Genomic DNA, 20,142 nt, shown 5'->3' on the forward strand with positions numbered 1-20,142 from the left:
AACCAATTCAGAACAATTCTTAGAAACATAAACCACCCTATTACCCTTTACATCACCAAGTGGTTGAGGTTTTTGTGTTTTGTTTATTATGGGACTGGACTAGCCTTCTTTTTGCCAGCCAGAAATCAAAAATTAATAATTTCAATTACACAATTAATTTGACTCTGGAAAAAAACCAAACCTCAAATGTGAATTTATAGGCTTCTACTCAGATGCAATAAACAAACTATACATTTTCAAAAAAAAACAACTACTAGTAGAAACCTTTATTTGATAGTCAGATAACTCTGAAACAGACTGGTAGGTAGCTTGTATCTGTTTAAAAAGGAGAATTCATGGTGGAATCTGCAAGCATATTTATGGTCACTAAACCACAATGTTAATGGAACAGTTACTAGTTTTTCACAGACTTCAAAGTTCCAATATCATATTTTGGACAATGTTTCCTTGATTTACAAAGATCATGTTTTTGAAGATTAAAAGACCATCCAGGAAATGAAAATCATCCAGAAAACTAGGTGATGTCAAGGAAACCCCAATAAAGCAAGAATCAAAGTCTTAAGCATCAAACACACACAATAAAGAACAGCTCCCTTTTTACAACCATTAAGTTTTTCTCTGTGAGTAATTTCAGTGACCAAGAATGATTCCTGTCAAAGATGGAATTTTGATGGCCCCACACCTTTTCTCTCCTTAGATTATCCTACCTCCTAATAAATCAGTTAATTGCCTGAAGATCAAAAGAGCATCTGTATGTAATGTCTGCTTTAGGCCATGTTATCAACACCACACAACGTCAACTACTTTGACTAAGACAGATACTAAAATCAATTATTGCCAAATGAGAACATGAAAGCTTGAAATTGTGCCTCTATCTTTTTAAAATGTCCATCTGAAGTGATATTATGAAACACCACACACTAACAGTGGTCCCTAACTGATAATTAGCAGACACCCAAAGTCTAACATCTCAGTGAGCTGTACCTGGGTGTTGGTGTTTTGTCATTCAGCTTTTCTGTGTAGGAGAGTCACAGGCATAGAAACAAATAGGACAAAACCACTCAGTTCTGACCCAACAGTGCTTTCAGTTTTGTCTCGTACACACACCCTTCCCCGACTGCCCAAAACACGTGTTTTTAACCAGGAATTAGGTCAAAATGTACCAAACTGATTTTTGGCTCAGCCTCTGTGCCACTGTTGGAGCCTGGCTCCCATACAGGACCAAGGTTTGCAAGCTCAGTGCTTCTCTCAACTTGCAGTTGTGTTACATTTCTTACAGGTCTGAGAGAAATAATGCTGCTCCAGGCTACATGCTCCTGGGACAAGCTCCCCTCCAGGACTCCTGGTATAGCCTAAACAACATCTCCAGAACATGTAGTACCTTTTCCCTGGATCATACACAGCTTTTGATACAACTCTTAAATACCAGTTTACCTGTTTACTTAAGAATGCCTAAAAAGGTGAGTTATTTTCAAAATTAGTATAAAGTTAAAAGAAACTCAAAACTAGCTACAATCTATTTAACTCAAGCACAGCACCGCCAGAAGTTTCACACACACTATTTGGTGTTTCATGTTGTTTTTCCTTTCACTCTTTAAGGCAGTGGTTTCCACAGGTCAGTTCTGAGAACATAATGAAGCATGGTCCATGGCAATTCATGTTGCAACTCCATTTTTAATTTGGGGCACTCCACTTCCCCAGCCATTAGTCGTTTTGTTCAGGGCTCCAGAGTTCAGAGACTGAGTTGATAAGTTCTGTTCTGGCACAGGATACAGCTGGCACGTTTTTCATCAGGACCTTGTTCTCAATTATAAGGTGGTACAAATTGTCCTTTTTTATTGTTTTGAATTTGCCTGCTATTCAAAGGTCATCAAGTTGGCAGGAACCTGAAAACAAAAATACAAATGATAGAAGAATTTACTTCAGGTAGTAGTAACTGCATTCAACTATTTCACAGACTAGACACCTTGATGAAATGCGCATCATTCTGTCTTCAAAAAAGGGGAGGACTGCAACAATTATCCAGCTGTATACTTAGAGCTGTAGAAACCCCAGGTATAATAAAAATATTAAACTGCTATGAGTTTTGCAATTTTCTTATATGGCCATAGAGCTTCCTAATTTTGATGACATTTAAGATTTAAGCTGTCAGGAAAACAACCTTAACACGATAAATCTCAGCTCTGCTAGACAAGGAGAACCCTCTCACCTGAGCCAAAGCTAGAAAATTCTTGGCCCACAGATCAGTGATTGATGTAGGCTCCTTGGACTTTTTAAGACTAATTTTAAATAATGATGCATAAACACTTGTTTGGGCTTTTCCCATAGAAAACCTGAATGCCTATTGCAGATATCACTCCCTCTCATGAAGACCAGAGCTAATGTTTGCAATACATTGGCTTGTATCCCCATTTTCTCTCCATCAGGAACCTGTCTAAGACAGCAACATCTCTTGTTTAGTCAGGTTATTAAAGAGCCACCACATTCCTGATGAATGTCAATAGTCAGTTTGGTCAGCATGAATCAAGCATTTCTTGCTTTGCATTTACCATTTACCCATAGAAGCAAGAATGCTCAACTGGGCTGAAGCTGCACCATTAGAATCACAAATAGTATCTATTAAAATAGTTCTTACTATTATTCAGCTATTACTATTAAACAGACTAGGTGTTCATATTCCATTGAAAACAGATTTAAACATCCAACTATTCTAAGGCAGTTATACTGTTAACAGCAATAAACAGTATTGCCAACCCTTCCTGGACCAGATCTGTCTTCAGAGGATGTTTTCTCACCACTTACTTGCAAACTCTTTGTCACTATTAGCTACTACCCCAAATTTCTCCAGCCAGGAACACAATTTATCTCCTTTGCAGTGTCTCAAATACCTTCAGAGGAGCTTCTGCAACCCTCCTAACTTCTTAAGATCCCTCTGAGGCAGAATTGAACAAGAAAGCACAGAAGGATCTGGAAAAGCCTTTTTGTTTCCCTGTGAAATTCAGTAGGATTTCTGCTCTGGGAACTCCATAAACAAATGTGTAAAGAGAAAGAAGAGTTCAGGGAGATAAAACAACTTAAAAAGGATTTTGCTGATGAAAAAGGTCAATAAAAATTTATACAAGAACACCATTTAATAGGGGTTGGAGTAGTCTTCTCTTCCTTTCGGATTCCTGAAAAATGCTACTTTTGCTTTCAAAGACTGGAAAATGTGCCAAGTGCTAGACTACTTTCTATACATTTTAGGAATACAAAATACATACACAGCAGAAAATATGTATGTCCATGACCTGAAAAAAGGCACTTTAGGAGAGCTGTCTGGAATTGATTTTGAATGCTGTAGTTCACAGCTTTTTATATAATTGTGCAATAGCCTTTTTCAAATGGGCAAGACAAAAATACTGCCACTCAGACAAATATTTTAGAGCATTCCTTGCATTTCCCCAATTGCTTTAAATTAGTCTCAAGGTAGCCCCAAATCTTTCTTCATTAACCCAGAAGCTCTGAGGACTTGTTTGCAAAGGGCCAAACAGAAAAGCCAAGGCAAATCCATCATGTGAAACAGGTGGAGTGGCTGCTCAGGGAACACACAGAGCCCTCAGTGACAGCTTGGTCAGCTCGAAGATGCATCAGTTCAGAGCTCTTAAAAGCTCATTCCTTCTCACTGTCTTGCTCTCACCTGTTGTCTGTTGCTTTGGCAGGCAGCACTCAGGTGTTTAAACCAGAGCATGGCATTCATTCTGTTTCCAGCTTGAAATTTATATGAATTTCCTAAGAAGCAGAAAAAAAAAATGATGAAGAAACATAAACAATGCTCCTTTTAAAACACTTAAATCCTACCCATATTCAAGTACCTCTAAATTGAAATATTACAAGAAGATTTACTAGTAGATGGTCCATAAAACTTTACACTTTGTCTGGAATAGCTGCAATTGCTTGACCTATTGAAGAGAAGTTTCAGCTTGCCTCTCTTCCTTTCAAACATTCTAGATTTCAACTAATGCCTGTGTCAACTAGGAAAGTATAAAAACATCCCTCAAAACAAAAGTGGTTTTGTTCACTGCCATTACTTCAAGGTGTTTGTAGTATCGTGATTTTTTTAATGAAGTGTAAGATACCACTGAAATGCACCCTGGAAACCTACATTTGAAAATATCTGAAAATCACTCCCAAATGTATTGATACATTTCAGACCAGTATTTTCAGTGGCTGGAGTTACACAGTGTTTGTTTGGGTTTAGGAAGGTCGAGTGTTACAAAAATATTTCAGATTGCTGTTGCAGAGTTTAAGCTGACAAGCACTCACAATTTATACCTCATATCAGTGGTGCTAGGAGAGATGTTTGGAAATTAAACTGATTAATACTCCATGCAGACAAAGCAATACATAATTTTAAGCTCCTTTATCAGAACTTCTAAATGTTCTTTTGCACAATTTGAAGTCCAATGGAAAAGTAACATTTTCTTCAGTGTTTCAGCTGAAAGCAGGCACTGTGTTGGGAGTAATGGCAATCCGCAGGCTTCTCCACATAACAGTCAAAATCTCTGAGGGGTTTTTCCTGGTAATGGCACTGCATTTGAACAGATGGTTTGGGTTTTGGTTTTCATTTGGAGAAAAGGGACTGCTGAAGCACCTAGTGTTAGCTAAATCCCTTTTCTTTTTTTTTTTTTAATTGTTACTTACATTTTCACACATGTGAAAATACCTCAAAGTGTTCTAAATACAGCTTAAAAGAATACAGATGAACACTTCCAGTTAAAACCACATCTGGGGTTGTTAAGGGTTTGGAGAATTCTTACAAGCCAATGAAGACTCTAAGGATTCTCCATGGGTTATTGTACCCATACCATTCTAAAAGCAAAGAGGACATGTTGCAGAGCAGCTGAAACTGGAAGGATGTCACCTGTCACTTGTTCATTTAGTTGCTAACAAATGACCTCAGCAAAGAAAATGTTTATTCTGGGAATCAGTGCACTGCTTACCCTTCTCAGAATCAGTCAATAAGAAGAGATCTGGATGCTCAGGGTCATCTGCCATCATCACCATCCAGCCCACCACTGAGACGCTCTTACTCGGTGTGGATTTGAACTGGAAATACAGCCAGAGATGAAAACGGAATTAAAACAAGAGATCTACACAAAACAAGTACCCAGCAGGGCAGCTCCTCTCAGAGACACTGTTAAAGACTGGGTAACTTCAAATGAAGAGAGAACTTCACAAGATTAAGACAATTAACAAAGGCTGTATGAAATTAGAGAAAACAGAACTTAAGACAATGAATGATATTAAAAACAAATTAAAAGGAATATCACAATCTGCAAACGCTTGTTAGACATCTAATCTGCACTGCATGATTCCATTGTCATTTCTCACCACATTAGTGCACCTTTGAATGTACAGTATAGTTCAAAAGTGTACTAATAAATGCAAAACTATTCCCTCCACTGTTCACAAACAGAAGAATTGAACTTGCCTGTGCTATTCACAGTTAGCATACAGTAATTATTATAGTACATTGTAATTACACATAATGTGAGTCTTGGGGACAAGATAACACAACTGTGTAATTAAATATGATGACCTGATGAAATAAATGGATCAAGTGAGGATGTAAATTCAATAAACAAGTGCCCAGAAATGGGCAGTCATGCTCATTTATCAACAACATCTTCAAAATGATGGTGTTTTCCTGTTTCAGGTTTCATTCACAGACTGATAGGTAACCTAGGCCTAAGCACAACACTTGTCTTTGCTATACCACTCCCTCTCCTGACAGCTCCTTGACCTCACTGTTTTTTATTCACCTGATCACAGTATTATTTTCTTCTTCTCAAGCTTTTCTCAGTTCCAGGCTCTACTCACCCATTCAATCCAACTTATTTTCAAATCATAACCTTCCTTTCTCCCTGGCCTGAAGACCTAGAAGGTCACAGAAATCATCACAAAATCACAGAATATTTTGGGTTGGACATTGAAGATCATCTTTGGACATCTTTGGGACATTAAAGATGTTGGACATCTTTGGGACATTAAAGATCATCTCATTCAATCCTTCTGCCACAGGCAGGGACACCTACCATTAGACCAGGGTGCTCCAAGCTTCATCCAACCTGGCCTTGAACACTTCCAGGGCTGGGGCAGCCAAAGCTTGTCTGGGCACCCCATGCCAGGGCTTTACCACTCTCACAGGGAGGAAATTTCTCCCTAATATCCCATCTAACCCCATCTTTTGTCAGTTTGAAGCCATTGTCCAGGTATGTTTATCTGTCTGGGGACTTGAACAACTGGCTACGTTTTAAATCCTAATTTAAAATCCATTAGGACTTAGAATGAACAAATGTTAGAATCCATTAGCTGACAGAAAAAGCATTCAAACCAAGTTCAAAATAATTTAAGAGTTCAGGCTCTTTGTCTATACACACTAAAGTTAAGTAACTCACAGAGGTAGAGAGATGTAAAGCCTCAAAAGAGGAGGAGGCAAATGATAAACTCTATCAGATAACATTTCATTACAGTGAGGGCTGTAACTCCTTCTCAAACAGAAACTGAAATTTCTTTGAGGAGGCAGTAAGCAATGTCAGTCTGTAGTGAAAATAAAGGCATTTTATATGAAAAAAGTAATAAAGACAAGGAAAGGTAATGAAGTTAAGGATCTTGCTCATGAGTTCTTTAAATAAAAGGGAAGTGTATATAAGGGATTTGTTATACTTACTGAAAACACTAACTCAAAAAGTATGACACAACTTAACACTTAAATGGGACCTGCAAAATGTAAACTTCCAAGTAGTCCTAAAGCATTTATACGTCCTTTTCACAGAGATGGAAATTTGAGTCACAAAGCAGTTTTAATGGATCAGAGATCAAAATATACCTGTTGAACAACACTTATTTCTAGAATTTCATGGAAGCAACACATTGGGCTTTCCTACCTTAGTTGTATATCCCTACAGGTATCCAATATGTGACACTGCCATGAAATCCAAACTGCTAGAGCTTCTTGCCTTTTCATTCAAAAGCATCAGTTAATCATGGTGCTTCTCCATAAAATGAAAAGCTCCACACAAGGAAAGTGTTTCCTGCCAGCATCAATCCGTCATCGCTTGAAACACATGTCAGCTTTCCACCCCTGTGCTCAGCTGGATTTGTATTCCATATTTACACAGTCCCCGAGGGCAGCTCATTCTCTGCTGATGCACAGAGCCTTGCTAACAGCAAGTCAGCTTTGTTAACATGAAGGGAATGAAAGCTTCATTGTAATTTAATGTTCCTGGTTCCTATTTGCTTTTTGTAATATAGGCCACTGGAATGACTCTTATTATACACATGGAAAACTGCACAGCTCTGGCACTAGGTTCACACAGTTGATTTTTGCTGTTCTTTTTCTGAGTTCAAAGGCTTCTATATGTAAATCTCTGAATCAAAAACTCTGAACTGATCTGTGAACAGACTTTTCATTCCAACATTTTGGCACCTATAAATCTCCTCTTCCACATCTCCTGTTGAGATTCAACAACTTTCTAAGATTCAAATAATTTTCTTGGGGTCAAACATCCTTACCAGAATGACAGCATTCTTCATCAGGGTGTTTCAGTGAAAGTGCCTGAGCCACAAGTATCCAAGTTTTTTACACTGCAAATAAATTGATCTAATTTTGATTATAGCATGCAATGGAAGGCTTAAACTAACCAGGGTTTGTGCTCAAGCATGAAGCATAGAAAGTCTCTGTTGCTTTCCATACCTACAAATATGTAAAAATCTCTCATGCATGCTATGTTGTCACAGAAATTGGCAAAGCTTTCAGACCAATCACTATAAACAGTGATTATTTCACAGGTGTATTCACATTTTTCAGGGTGCTTATTTTAAGTCTGAGCTCAAGTGGCTATTCTTACTGTTGCCCTTTTCTAAATCTGCACAAGTGCTACAGTTTTTCACAGAGGCTTCTCTGTGAGTTCCATTTCAGCATACTAGGTAAAACCATTGTCCACACATTCCTCTCAGATTGTGCTGTGCTACATCGCTGGGCTCTCAAGTTCACATGCTCATTTATAGACAATTCTCCATTACTGTAGTAATAACTGAAACCTGTTCACTGAACTCAATGCCAATTTTATGCTGTTACTCTTAAGAGATGCAGCACACAATACTTGATGCACTCCTTGGCCTTTGACCACAGGCAGAAGAGCTGGCTTGTCTGTGTCTAAAAGGGAGGGGATTTCTTGCCCCTTTTGCTGAAATTACTCTGGGATTTTTATGAGCTAATTTTCCAAAGAGGCTGGCTATTATAAGCCTGGAAGAGCTTTGAGTGTCGGTGCATTCCAAGCTGCCTGGAGCAATTGCAGCAGCAGAATGGTCAAAAGCATGCCTGTAATCAAGACACATTTACCATGAGAGCTCCAGCCAGGAAACTTTATATAGCAGATTGACTCTTTTGTTGCCAGCGTTCCTTTCCATGTCACAGAGGGCTTGAGAAAGGAAGCAGAAAAGACAGATGTTTAAATGGCTCCAGAAGATGCTTGGAATATTTTGCTGAGGTAAATCTCCAATATATCAATCTCTGAAAAAGAAACCTGCTTCAAAGTAGATGGCATCACCCTTTTTATCTAGGAAGTAAAAAACCCCAAAGCCTAAATCTAGCCTTGGATCTCTTCATTTTGCAGAGTTAACCTCTTGGGAATATCACTGGACAGTATTTGGAGCATTTACTCATGCTCTAGCTATCTAGGGATGATTGACCATCTGCAGTTCATTCTCTCCTGATTAACTTTTCCTGAAAATGCAACCAAACGTGAACTGAAGCATGACCCTTGACAAGTCATCTCCACAGACTCCAGAACCAAAGCACAACACAGGCAGAACAAGTTACTGAACACCTATTATTAGCCTATTTAATAAACTAGAATCCCTCAACCAATCCCTCAACCTCAACAGCAGTTACAAGGTTTCCCACCCTAATTTCAACATAAAGGTCACGCTCTGTGTTATAACAACCTCTGAAGCAGAGGTTTACTCTGACTACTCAGTGCAAACTATTTGATTAAATAAAAGACAACCCAAACTGTAGTAAATAGTTATTACAATATATTAACCTTGACTGCACCTGGAAAACCTAATCAGAGGTTCAGCTCCATGATAGGCTTGGCATCCACAAACAGAACAGAGCCTGTCTGCTGCCCTAAAAAGCTGAAAGGAAGACATGAGCTGTGTACAGCCAAATCTAAGGTTGTGCTGGACAGTTCAAAGAAACTAATGTTCTCCAACAGTCATTGCTTTTAACTACCACTCCTCTTCCTCCTTTTCCTAAGAACTGCCTTGTTCAAACTCCTCTCAGTATCTGCAAGCTATGAGGCTGCTAGGCTTCTAATGAGAAATCCTGCAAGCACCCTGGACTCCAACACCTCCTCACCTCTCTCTGCAAACTTCCCTTTTGGTTTACTGGAACATCCTTGGACAAAGAAACACAAGTACACAAGCATGCCAGACAGATTTTGGCTTCTTAAGCCTCCATTCACAAGCAGTTTAGATTTTGTAGGTGTCACAACGTATCAGTGACTTGGGGAATATCAGAAGTCAATTCAAGAGGTTTAGAAAATAATCTCTGAAAGAGAATTGTAAATGGATGTGATTGCATTTCCAGGCAAAGGAAAGGCTTGTGCAGGAACAGAGACTCAGAAGGATCAGGTACTACACTGTTTACCTTTGTCCTTCATTTACTTTTGAAAAAAAAAAAAAAAAAACAAAAGGCAAAACCATTTAAATTATTGAAATTGTTATTCTGAAAGAAATGTCTAAACAATGTGAATTCAATGTACTTATTTTCCAATCAATATAATTCCTTGCTAAGCAATTTTTTCATGTTCTCTAAACCTGCATGCTATTTAGATTGTTTTAAAACGCTCATACAGTAGGGTAAAAAAGCTTCTGAATGAATAAATACGAGTCTGGTAAAGTCCTCCATGAATTTGTGAAGAACAGTGAACCAGGGAGACTTACAAATACATATTCTATTTCTGAAAGAAAACAAAATACAATTTTGGCACAAAGCCAAAGGAAGGAATCACAGCAGCTACAGGAACACAAAGTCTGACATTACCACAAAAATTTCTTTTCCATTTCTCAATATTTCCAGAAAAACAGGCAACTAGCTGCGAGTGACATAATGCCAGCACAAATTCTCTCCAGGTTCCTTCTTTTTTTTTTCCAATACTTTGCATTTCTACTCATAATAGCTTACAAGTCTGCTCTTTCCTTTTTAATGAGGTGGAATCCTTCCCTGAGGTTTTCACTGAAGCCAGAAACAAATGCATCCAAACACACACACTTCTCCCAAGAGACCCAGAAGTCAGAAGGATTGGCTAACAAACCTTCAGCCTGGGCTAGACAGATGAACCAGGATCAGTTTCAATTTTACCTCAGCAAAGCTAGTAGGGGTGGATGGCCAAGAAACCACATAAATAGTTATGGAAGTAATTATTGAGTATTAGAATACAGTTTCCTAATGATCTTCTAACCAAAGTGGGAAATAATCTCTTAGATTAAGAGAACTTTATACACAAACTTTCTACACAGCAACTTCAAATATCCAGAAGCCTCTGAACCAGAAATGTTAATCTTCAAAGTCTCTACCCTCTGCACATAAAAACATTAAGATAAGAAAACAGTATTTTGTACCAAAGAGAAAGTCCCCTTTACAAGGATTCCAAAAGCACAACTAAGTTTGCAAAATTCCATAAACTCTATGCAAAGCAAATGCTCTACAGTGACAGCTGTCACAAATTAACCTGAAACACCTGCCAAGGCAATCAAGTAATGATTTGGAGTAGTGAATGAACTCAGATTCAAGTATCTCAGATTTTATCCAGTTTCTTAAGAGAATCATTATAATTAACCAGGGACATTGAGCAGGAACAATGCACATCTTAACATCTGTGGGACAGCTACAGAAAATTCTCTTGTTCCTTCCCCACATAAAGCATTTTTAGTTTCTTCCAGATCAAGTTGCAGCAAATAAAAGGAACCTCAGCATCATATGAGAACACATCTCTCTGCTGAGCAGATGAAGCGTTTGGTACTCCACTCCAGTTAATGGATTACATGATTATACAGAAAAATCAAATGGTCTAATTTTACCACAATAGATGAAATTTGTACATGTTTAATTGTTTTATCTTGTGACTCCTCAATTTTTTCTCATCAGTGCTAGTCTGAATTTCAAACTGTGACAAACTGCTGCGAGACTCAAATCATCCAAAGACAGAACTTGTGCCTTTGAAAATGGACAGACCAATGACACAGTTTCTTTCCTAAAAGACCAGCAAAGTTAGACACATGTGGCAGATGCAAAGCAGATGTTTTTGGTGCAGCATATAAATGTAAATTATATTTCCCTGGGGTATATCCATATGAGATGACTGACTGACTGACTGGGAGACAGGACAGTGCTGATTAGAAATCAGGCAAGGCCTGAACTACTCTCAGTGTTTACATCAGAAAATCACATTTTAGTTTTGGCAGGTGATACTGGAACATGCCTGGTTTACATACATGTTTTCTCTCTGTAGCCTTCAGGGATTTTGCAGCATAGTAGAAGAGTTGGGTTCCACACAGTGCTACCCAGTACTTCGTCCAAGATGCTACCTGTAGAGAGAAAACAAACAAACAAACAAACAAACAAAAGCAACCAAACACAAAAACAAACCCAAAAGTGCAATGGATAAGTGAAATGCTTCATAACATTGAGCTATGAAAGAGGAGGCACCATCCTGCAAGAACATAAGAGCACTGACTGTCCAGCCAAGCATCAGTCATGTTTCCAAAGCTGCTGTTTGTTATTCATGCAGGCCTATGAATGCATGAAAACTCCAGACAGCAGAAAGCAGAAAGAACATGTGCCTTTCTTCTTTAATTTGGGAAAAATGTTCTGCATCTTGCTCTATACTTCCTGCAATCCCTACAGGACACTTGGTGGAGTCAGAGTACACCTATCCCTTTCCTTTTCCATCTTAGGTGCTGCCATAAGGTATCCCCCATTGTCTTGAATATGTATTTTGGTTTATAATTTATCATCAAGTATTTGCAATATAAATGCTAAGGGTTATCATCTATTGATAGATTGCTGGGACTTACCTACTGTTAAGGAAGACAAAATATGAGTCTATCAATTTTAAAGTCAAAAGTAATTGCAGAAAATTTTATGCACAATCCTCTTCTACTTCCTAGATTATGTGTACAGCCTTACAAATGGAATAAATGCACCAAACAGAAGAATGGAAACTCTGGCAATGACCCTAAATCTTAATCAGCAAGGCAGAGGAGATCTCAGACACTTGAAGTAGCTGCCCAGTGGCCATTTTACTGTATTTATTACTGGGTAAAGGAAGAAGGTGAGAAAATTAATTTATTAAAACAAAAAAAATCTTACTGTAGGTTTTTTGCCTTCTTTCAACAAAGTCTTCCTCCTGAGAACACCTTGAATAGTAACTGCTCCTGGATACAAATGAACAGCCAAATCTTCAGATTCTAGGGAGCTGAAAGGAGCATGTGAATAGTTGTGTGAAAAAATATTTTTCCTAAAGTAATTTTCCAACGATTACCAGAAACTAATGCATATACCTTTATAGTAATTTGAAAATGTCAACTTTTTATTTATTTGACTTTATTGTGGAAAAAGACTTTGGCTGTTACAAGGAATTGCTGTTGTGGAATTAACACTCGCAAGCAAAAGAGATTGGAAAAATTAATTAGCCAAGCAGGTATTCTTAATTAAAAAAAAATTAAAACTCAAACCACGGCTGAAAGACGAGAACAATTAATTTTAAAAAGCAAACATTTGAAGTACATTGGCATGGTTGCTGTACATGTTAAACCTCTCCTTCAGCCCTCACAGGAAAGATTGGACTACTTTTTGGTTAGAAACACCAGAACCATTAGCACATCAAAAACAAAGCACAGCTCAAACATGCACAATCCTTATAATATCTGAAAGCAAGGAGAGTGGGCAGGAGCAGGAATAAAGAGTAGAAACCCAAACCACAGCTTTAAGGTGTTTTAATGCAACTGGTGCTCTACTGACCATTTGCCCTACGAAGGATCGGAGAGCAATGGGCTGAAACAGGCCAGGTACAGCACTGAGGAAAGAAAACTGAGCTTGATTAAAATTACAAAGCTGACTGGCTTAAAAGACATTTCCAATCACAGAAAAGTTACAACAAGAATCATTTCAGTAAATGTCAATCAGAGCATGTAACTAAAGTGCTGAAGCCAGAAGCTTTCTAGAAAAGCCAAGAGATTGAACAACACCCGAAAATCATTGTGAAGGAAGCCAGGATTTGATGTTTCATCCATCTTATGTCCAAAGTAAACTGAAGTGTGGCAGACACTTTCACTGCAGCACCTACTGAGGATGATGATATGGAGACTATTTTGGACACTGACAGATGTGAACATGAGTTTAATTCAGTGAGACAATGCTTGCTTCTTAACATGACAGAGTTTCACAGTTTAAGGCAATTTCTTTTCCAACTACAGTGACACAGCTGGAGACAGAATCTGTATTAATGAAGAATCAGAATAATCAGTTATGTTACTCTGTCAGTTTGCCAATATTACATATAGTAAACTGGGGGCAATTTGAATGCGTCATTCACTTTAGGCATCTCTCTGATTTCAGGGAAGAGGAGGAAAGAAATTCAGTACAAAACTGCCAGCAAAGAAAACATCTGGAATGCCATCCATTAGCATCAGAAGCAGCTTTGTTTCCCCATGAGAACTACTAGCACTGCTTCACAGTGGCAGGCAGTTCAAAAGGTACCCTGGCAAAACATCTTTAAGCCTTGATAGAAAGATCCAGTGCTTCCGAATTTAGATTTGCAGACTGAAATGAACAGTCCTTATGCTGATATAGAGTAAGTAATTGAAGGGAAGAGTTTTAAGTCTGAAGAAAAAGGTCTCTACCTTTATTTTGACATGTAAATTAGAAAGGTAACATCAGAAAACACCCACTTAATTATTAAGCCAAACCAAATCACCAACAGCAGAGGGAAGGTTTGACACCTCTGTGTGCAGTGGGATTGTACCTGCTGGCCTTCATGTGGCCTCGATGGCCATTTCGTGACACTCTTGTCCCCGGACCGAGAGAATGGTACAACCTGTTCCTGTTGGATTCCATTATAAATTGTATGTATTACATATACTTTCATTCACACAAACAGCACGACTGCTAAAACAGCACAGAACTTTTTTGTGTGCATATCATAAAGCCACTTCTTCCATGTAAGAAAAAGTCAATAATTTTATTCAGAAAAATGCATGCAGAAGTAAATAGTATGTTTTTTTTGTTTCATCAGATGTTCTCATTTGTCAGAACTCACAATACTGAAGTGTTTTACTGGCAGTGAAGAATAACACATTTTTAGAGCAAAGACTGCATTTACCTCAGACTAAATAAATGCAAAGGAACCATATTGATAAAACTTATTATCTTGAAATCTGACTTTATATGTTACTACAAAATCAGTTTCAATTTCTAGAAGTATGAAAACATGCAAGCTGTTGGGCTGAAAGGAACCACAAGCTGTCAAAATACACCTGACACTGTTTAAAAGCCTGTTGTGCTAAGTAACATTGAAATCAGCTCAGCAAAATTTCAATTTTCCAGTTCTTCTATGCTGTACACTTAGCCTGTAAGCTTCACATTTTGAAATAATTTACCTGATCCATACTGTTATCCCTATTCAGGAATTGTGTCCCAGACCTGCCTTTTGAGCAGTTTTGCTACACTGAACCTTGTTTTTCTGAATCAGACTCCCTTAATCGACTGAATTCCATTTAAGTCAACATAAGCATTATTGAGGCACCTTGTCCTCCCATCCTACTTTTTTATGCATTTTTCCACTTGCTTGTATTCTGTTTAAAGACTGAAGATCAGCAATTCTGTGGGAGCAGGCAACTAAGTACAAGCCTTATTGTGGAAAAGATATCAATGAATCACCATCTACTAACCTGTTTCACAATTTGCCATCATTTGTTTCTCAACATAACAGGTATCTTTGAACTTATGAATTATTTTTCAGAACACACTCAAGATATAGGCATATAAAACAATAAAGAAAAAAGTAATATAAGGTGTTTATTTTTGTACTCATATTTTGGCATGCAAATCCAGTACATTTTCTTCTTACCTTTAAGCTTGGGTTTTTTTTGCATAACCACTCTTTTGTCTACCACTCTTGGAATCCCTCTATTTCAGGGAAATCTATTCAGAGACACTCAGGATGACAACCTGTGAGACTGAAGTGTCACCTAACACACTACCCTTAATAGGATGTAACTGTAAGGACTTGGAATTTTATTCCTTCCAGTAATTTTGATTGGCCTGAAGGTATACCCCAATGCTGAAAACTCTCTCAAGTTTCCAACTAAGATTCTGTTGCACTTAAAAACAATCAGTGGCTCTAGTTCTCATCCCTTCTGCATTCTCCAGCTACAAGCAGAAAGGCCAGGAAAAACAAGAATACATTTTACATTTCCTTCTGCTACTTGGGAATCTGTGTGTGGAGGAATTGTTTTGTTCCTCTTAAGGCATATGATGCAGATGTAAGTCTTCCTACCCAGAGATGTTCCTAAATCACTGAGAAATACTGAATTCCTACTTGCACTGCATAGAAAACTGTCATTAACACTGGATGTATCCCAGTTTTGCCAGACTTGATAATTCCAGGCAACGAATGCCTCTCCCTCATTTAAATATCTTTATAGAGAACAGAAATCACTGTGCTTCACTGTACAGACCAATAGTTACCTTAAATTCTGACACTTGCTCCTCAGTGTATGACCTACTAAATTTTAAAACATGCCTCATTATCTTAAAAAACCAAACAACAGACTTAAGGTGCCACAGATCTCTAGGGATTTCACACATGGTGTTGGGAATGTCTGTAAGGAACTCTATCCCTCTCCCTGGAAGCAGGCAAGAGAACTCACCCTGAAACACATGAAACCTCCAATAGGGCTCCCAAAAAGTTCTCTCAGGAGAGAGGGAAGTGGAATTTGGAGGAGCAATCTTCTGTTTGACACAGAGCAAACCTTTTAACTGGGGGAGCCTGGGGCTGCCAGTTCTCATTAGCACAGGGGTGAAAAGCCCCTGCTTTGTCTCAGAAGTCCACACAAGAATTCTGAAGAGTGTTTTCATAAGTTTAAACCTAAATTTTAAAGTTTCTTATGGTGCTCTGGGTAAAAACACTCAGCTCACCATTTTTTTCTAATTTGATGACTTTTTATCTTTGAGAAACAACTTGATACCAATACACAATTCCATAAGGCAGCAGGGAAGGGAAAGAAAGAAAACCTTTTGAATGTTGTATTTAGTTTGTGATGCAGCTTGCAAGTTAAGTGATTGTCTTTCTGAACCCACTTGTGCTCTGTGCTCATGTGGAATGTTACCTAATGAAATTGTTAAGGGCCTTTCCTCATTTATGTATTCACATTTAAGGCATGAGCCATCCAGGAGTTCACCTTTGGCACAGAGAGATTTTCAAAGACCTTTTCCAAAATTAACTGCTTTGATGAATTCAATCGCAGTATGTTTGTGGTAACAGTTTCCAACTAAAAAGACAAAGCTTTTTGACAAAAATTCCTATGAAAAATGAAAAAAGCACGGTAGCAAAAGTCATCCATGGCAACTCTGAAGCTGTTGGATTACCCTTCTGTTACAGAAGCAAGCAATGCACTGCATTGTGCATCTTACTCAGCTGTGGGAAGGTGCATGTTCCACCTTTTTCTGAGTTAAACTGTAAACAGGACAGCTGTTTGTCTTTTTCCACATTCTCAAATACAACATGAGAACGGGCTGAAGTGGTCAGTGCCACCTGAGTACTCGCAGGTGCTGGGTGAGGAACAACTTGTTAATTCTGGACCACAAAGTCTGACATTAGCAAGGGGCATTGTGTCTTCCCATGTAACAGTGGAGGGAAAAGTGGATGAGAGAGACAAAAGAGGTGACAGTGTCAATGACAAGGGAGCAAAGGGACTATGAAGTCTCTCAGGGAAAGTGAAAATGAAAATCAGACAAACACAAACAGTACATGTGATACGAAAAAAACTTTTAGGGTCTAATGGTTTTCTGGCTCAGCTCCTTAAAGGATGTGTGCACTGAGTAAGCACCCAATTAGGTAAAAGCCCTATTAATCATTAGTGAGCAGAAGGTGTTTCTATGCTGCTTTAACAGATCCAGTGAACTTACTACAGCTTTTTAGTGTTCTTGCAGACAGAAGATCTCTAGTGCAGTAAAAAAAGCATCATTTTCAGGACCAAGTGAGAGACTCTAAGTAATAATGTGAATAGAGAAACACAGGTTTTTCTCACCTTTCAAATGCTGGCCAGGAAGTCTCTTCACTGAGTTCAGAACCATCACTGCTACCTAGAGAAATACAACGACAAATGATATATTATTTCTTCTTCTTCATCTGAACAAATCAGAATATCTGAGACTCTGAATGTCAGAATATTTAAGACAAAATGCACAAAAATACTTTAGTAAAATACTACGAGGAAAACACTTTGTGATTTGCTTCAGGAATTTCACATAAACTGAGATGGAGATTGAATGGACAGGGTCTTGTTCCACATCAAGAAGTTGAAGAAAAGAAGCACTAATAAATAGGAACTGTATTTTCAAAATATAAAGAACACCCCAAACACAGATTTATCTGCATTTAGAAAAACAAGTCACTTATTTAAATAATCTTATCAAGTCACACACAGTCATGACACAGAGGTGCAAATGCATTGCTGAATCTCCAATACATGACTTGAAAAGCCTTAAACAAGTATTTAAGGCTATCTCCCAACTTACTTGACCAGATCCCAATGGTATTATTTCCTTCTGTGCTTTGTAAACTAATCCACAAACACTTTATTTTCAACACTGAAAATAGAGGAAAATCCCAAACCCCAAAAGTCTGATGCATCCACTCATGGCAGTCCCATAAATAAGACAGTAACTTCACAATTTCAGTAAATCACATCAGTCTGTAAAATGAGTATTTAAATATAGATATAAGGTGGGTGCTATCTGGAATGTTAAAAACCAGTAAATAATTATCAGTAGAGATGCTGTTAACAGAAGTCAGTAGCCACTATACACAATTCTAAGCTGTTGCCTTTCTGTTTTTCACCTTTCAAACCAGCCCAGCTGCCCACTTGAGCTATTATCCTTGTTCACCACTTCAAACCAACATTTTTGGCACCAGATAATCCAAAATAATCCTAAATATCAGTGCAATTCAATGCCAGTCAATGCTTGTATCCACCATTTGGCACATTAACTTGCTCTGCTTGCTCTGCTGACTGAACACCCATATATAAAGGGAAGAATTTATTCACAACTATTTTGAAACAAACCAGAGAACAAACAAAAAATCTGAATCAATGCTCCTTACTTAAGAGTTCCCTCAGAGAAACAGCAGCTGAAAATGGGAACCAGTTCCCTGTAATTTTACACAGAAAATCAGGAGGGAAAAGTGGTGCCCTGAAAAATAGTGTGTACAAAGTAGGCCTGGATATGCACTGAGTAAACATAGAGCAAAGATGGGGGCAATTAAGATTTACACACAACAGGGGCAATTCCAGCCAAGACCGATGAAAATCTCAGCATGGGCTGAAGCTCCCTCTGTGCAAAATTTAAGAGAAAATACATCCCTTTATCTGCCAGCCAATTCAACTGAGATGCCTCTTTTGCAAACATTAGGTCAACATTCACATATTAACATGATCTCTATGGGATACTAGATAATTTGGTCTCATCTTAATCTAAATTTTTCCTAAAGGAAAATCCTAATCTGGTTCACAGCAACACTACAGTAAGAGCCTTTTGTGCAGTGGAAAGAGCTACTGATATAGAAGTGATGTTCCAGTGGAGGCATAAAGGGCTGCAAGCAGGGAGGTAAAATATTCAACAGATAACCTGCACTACTTTCTAGAAGTGCCTTTATATTTTTAGTACTTCCATTTGCAGGGCATTGATCCTTGAGCATCCAGCTGCTGGGAGGGTTACAGCAGCAGGTACCTCTGTCCACAGAAGAGTAGCACAGTTACTCCTCCTGTGAATTACACTTCCTCTGGAACTGTGGGGACAAGTGGCCAAAGAGGTCCAGATATTACAGCTAAGTGATTGCACTTCAAGTGAGCCTCTCAGACTGCATCTAACAGCAAACATTCAGGTGCCACACAGCAGGTGAGCAAACAAGTGACCATAAAAATAACCAGAAGTTCTGCTCAGCACAGTTTACACCCGATCTGCAACTTGGAAAAGATAATGTGTGGGTTGAACTCCACATTATACCAGGCACTTCTGTACATAAAGACTACCAGGCAAATTACAAACTATCCTAGGAAAAAAAGGAGTAACAAGTGGAGTATCCTATCCAGGTGAAGCCTGGTGTTACTGTAGCAGTCTTCACAAAGTCCTTATCATTTCCTGGAAGAAACAACTCTCCCCCAGTACTTTTAGCAAATTCTACAATCCACATCACAGTGAAAAGCTCAGTGATTTATTTCATCCTGATGAAACCACATTGTATTCTCTGTAAGGCAATACATGAAGTCTCTTCAAATTAATAAGTAGCATGCTTTGGGGATGAGGAAACCAAATCAGATGCAACAATTCAGAGACAACTTTAAGCAGGCATTTTGGGTAAGATCTCCCAGCTGACTGTCTCTGAAGAAGGCTGTTTGAGGTAGAATCTTTTACAATAAGACCTTAAGGTACTGAAATCCTGTTAGCAGTTGGAATGAAAAATAGGATGGTAGAGTTCAACCCCAATATGGGAACAGTTCTCCTTGCATATAATTGAAGTATTCCTTGTGTTTACTTGAATCAATCTGCCCTGCAAAATGGTGCAGCACTTCAGTCAAGTCATCCAGCAAAAGCACTGAAAGCATCAGGGATTCTTAGAATCTTATTTGTTTTTTACTACTGCTTAGATTTAGCTTTATATTAGCAGGAAGTGCAGATTTAATATGACTAGAACTCTACTTAATTTAGGCATATGTGATAAATACACACAATTAAAGTCCCCTAGTAAGACAGTATTATGAAGTTATTGTTTGCATTTAAAGTAGGCTGATACATTAAAATTCTACCTGAAA

At 38.3% G+C, this 20,142-nt stretch overlaps 1 protein-coding gene across 4 annotated transcripts in view; it reads right to left on the minus strand.

Moving 5' to 3' along the window:
- Nucleotides 1-251: 251 nt before the first annotated feature.
- The window catches only part of RALGPS2 (Ral GEF with PH domain and SH3 binding motif 2), a 108,486-nt gene continuing 88,595 nt past the window's right edge, over nucleotides 252-20,142 (minus strand). For 2 of the 4 annotated variants that reach the window (XM_062497865.1, XM_062497862.1), the window contains 7 exons: nucleotides 17,359-17,413; nucleotides 14,073-14,150; nucleotides 12,419-12,524; nucleotides 11,542-11,634; nucleotides 4,980-5,085; nucleotides 3,677-3,768; nucleotides 252-1,886 (listed from right to left, as the gene is read on the minus strand). In XM_062497865.1, coding sequence (XP_062353849.1) covers nucleotides 1,857-1,886; nucleotides 3,677-3,768; nucleotides 4,980-5,085; nucleotides 11,542-11,634; nucleotides 12,419-12,524; nucleotides 14,073-14,150; nucleotides 17,359-17,413 — 560 coding nt within the window. In that variant the 3' untranslated portion in view covers nucleotides 252-1,856. The remainder of the gene's footprint in view (nucleotides 1,887-3,676; nucleotides 3,769-4,979; nucleotides 5,086-11,541; nucleotides 11,635-12,418; nucleotides 12,525-14,072; nucleotides 14,151-17,358; nucleotides 17,414-20,142) is intronic. The other 2 variants (XM_062497866.1, XM_062497863.1) reach the window with 1 other exon arrangement.

The sequence above is a fragment of the Cinclus cinclus genome, chromosome 8 (genome assembly GCF_963662255.1).
Source record: "Cinclus cinclus chromosome 8, bCinCin1.1, whole genome shotgun sequence".
NCBI classification, from domain to species: domain Eukaryota; kingdom Metazoa; phylum Chordata; class Aves; order Passeriformes; family Cinclidae; genus Cinclus; species Cinclus cinclus.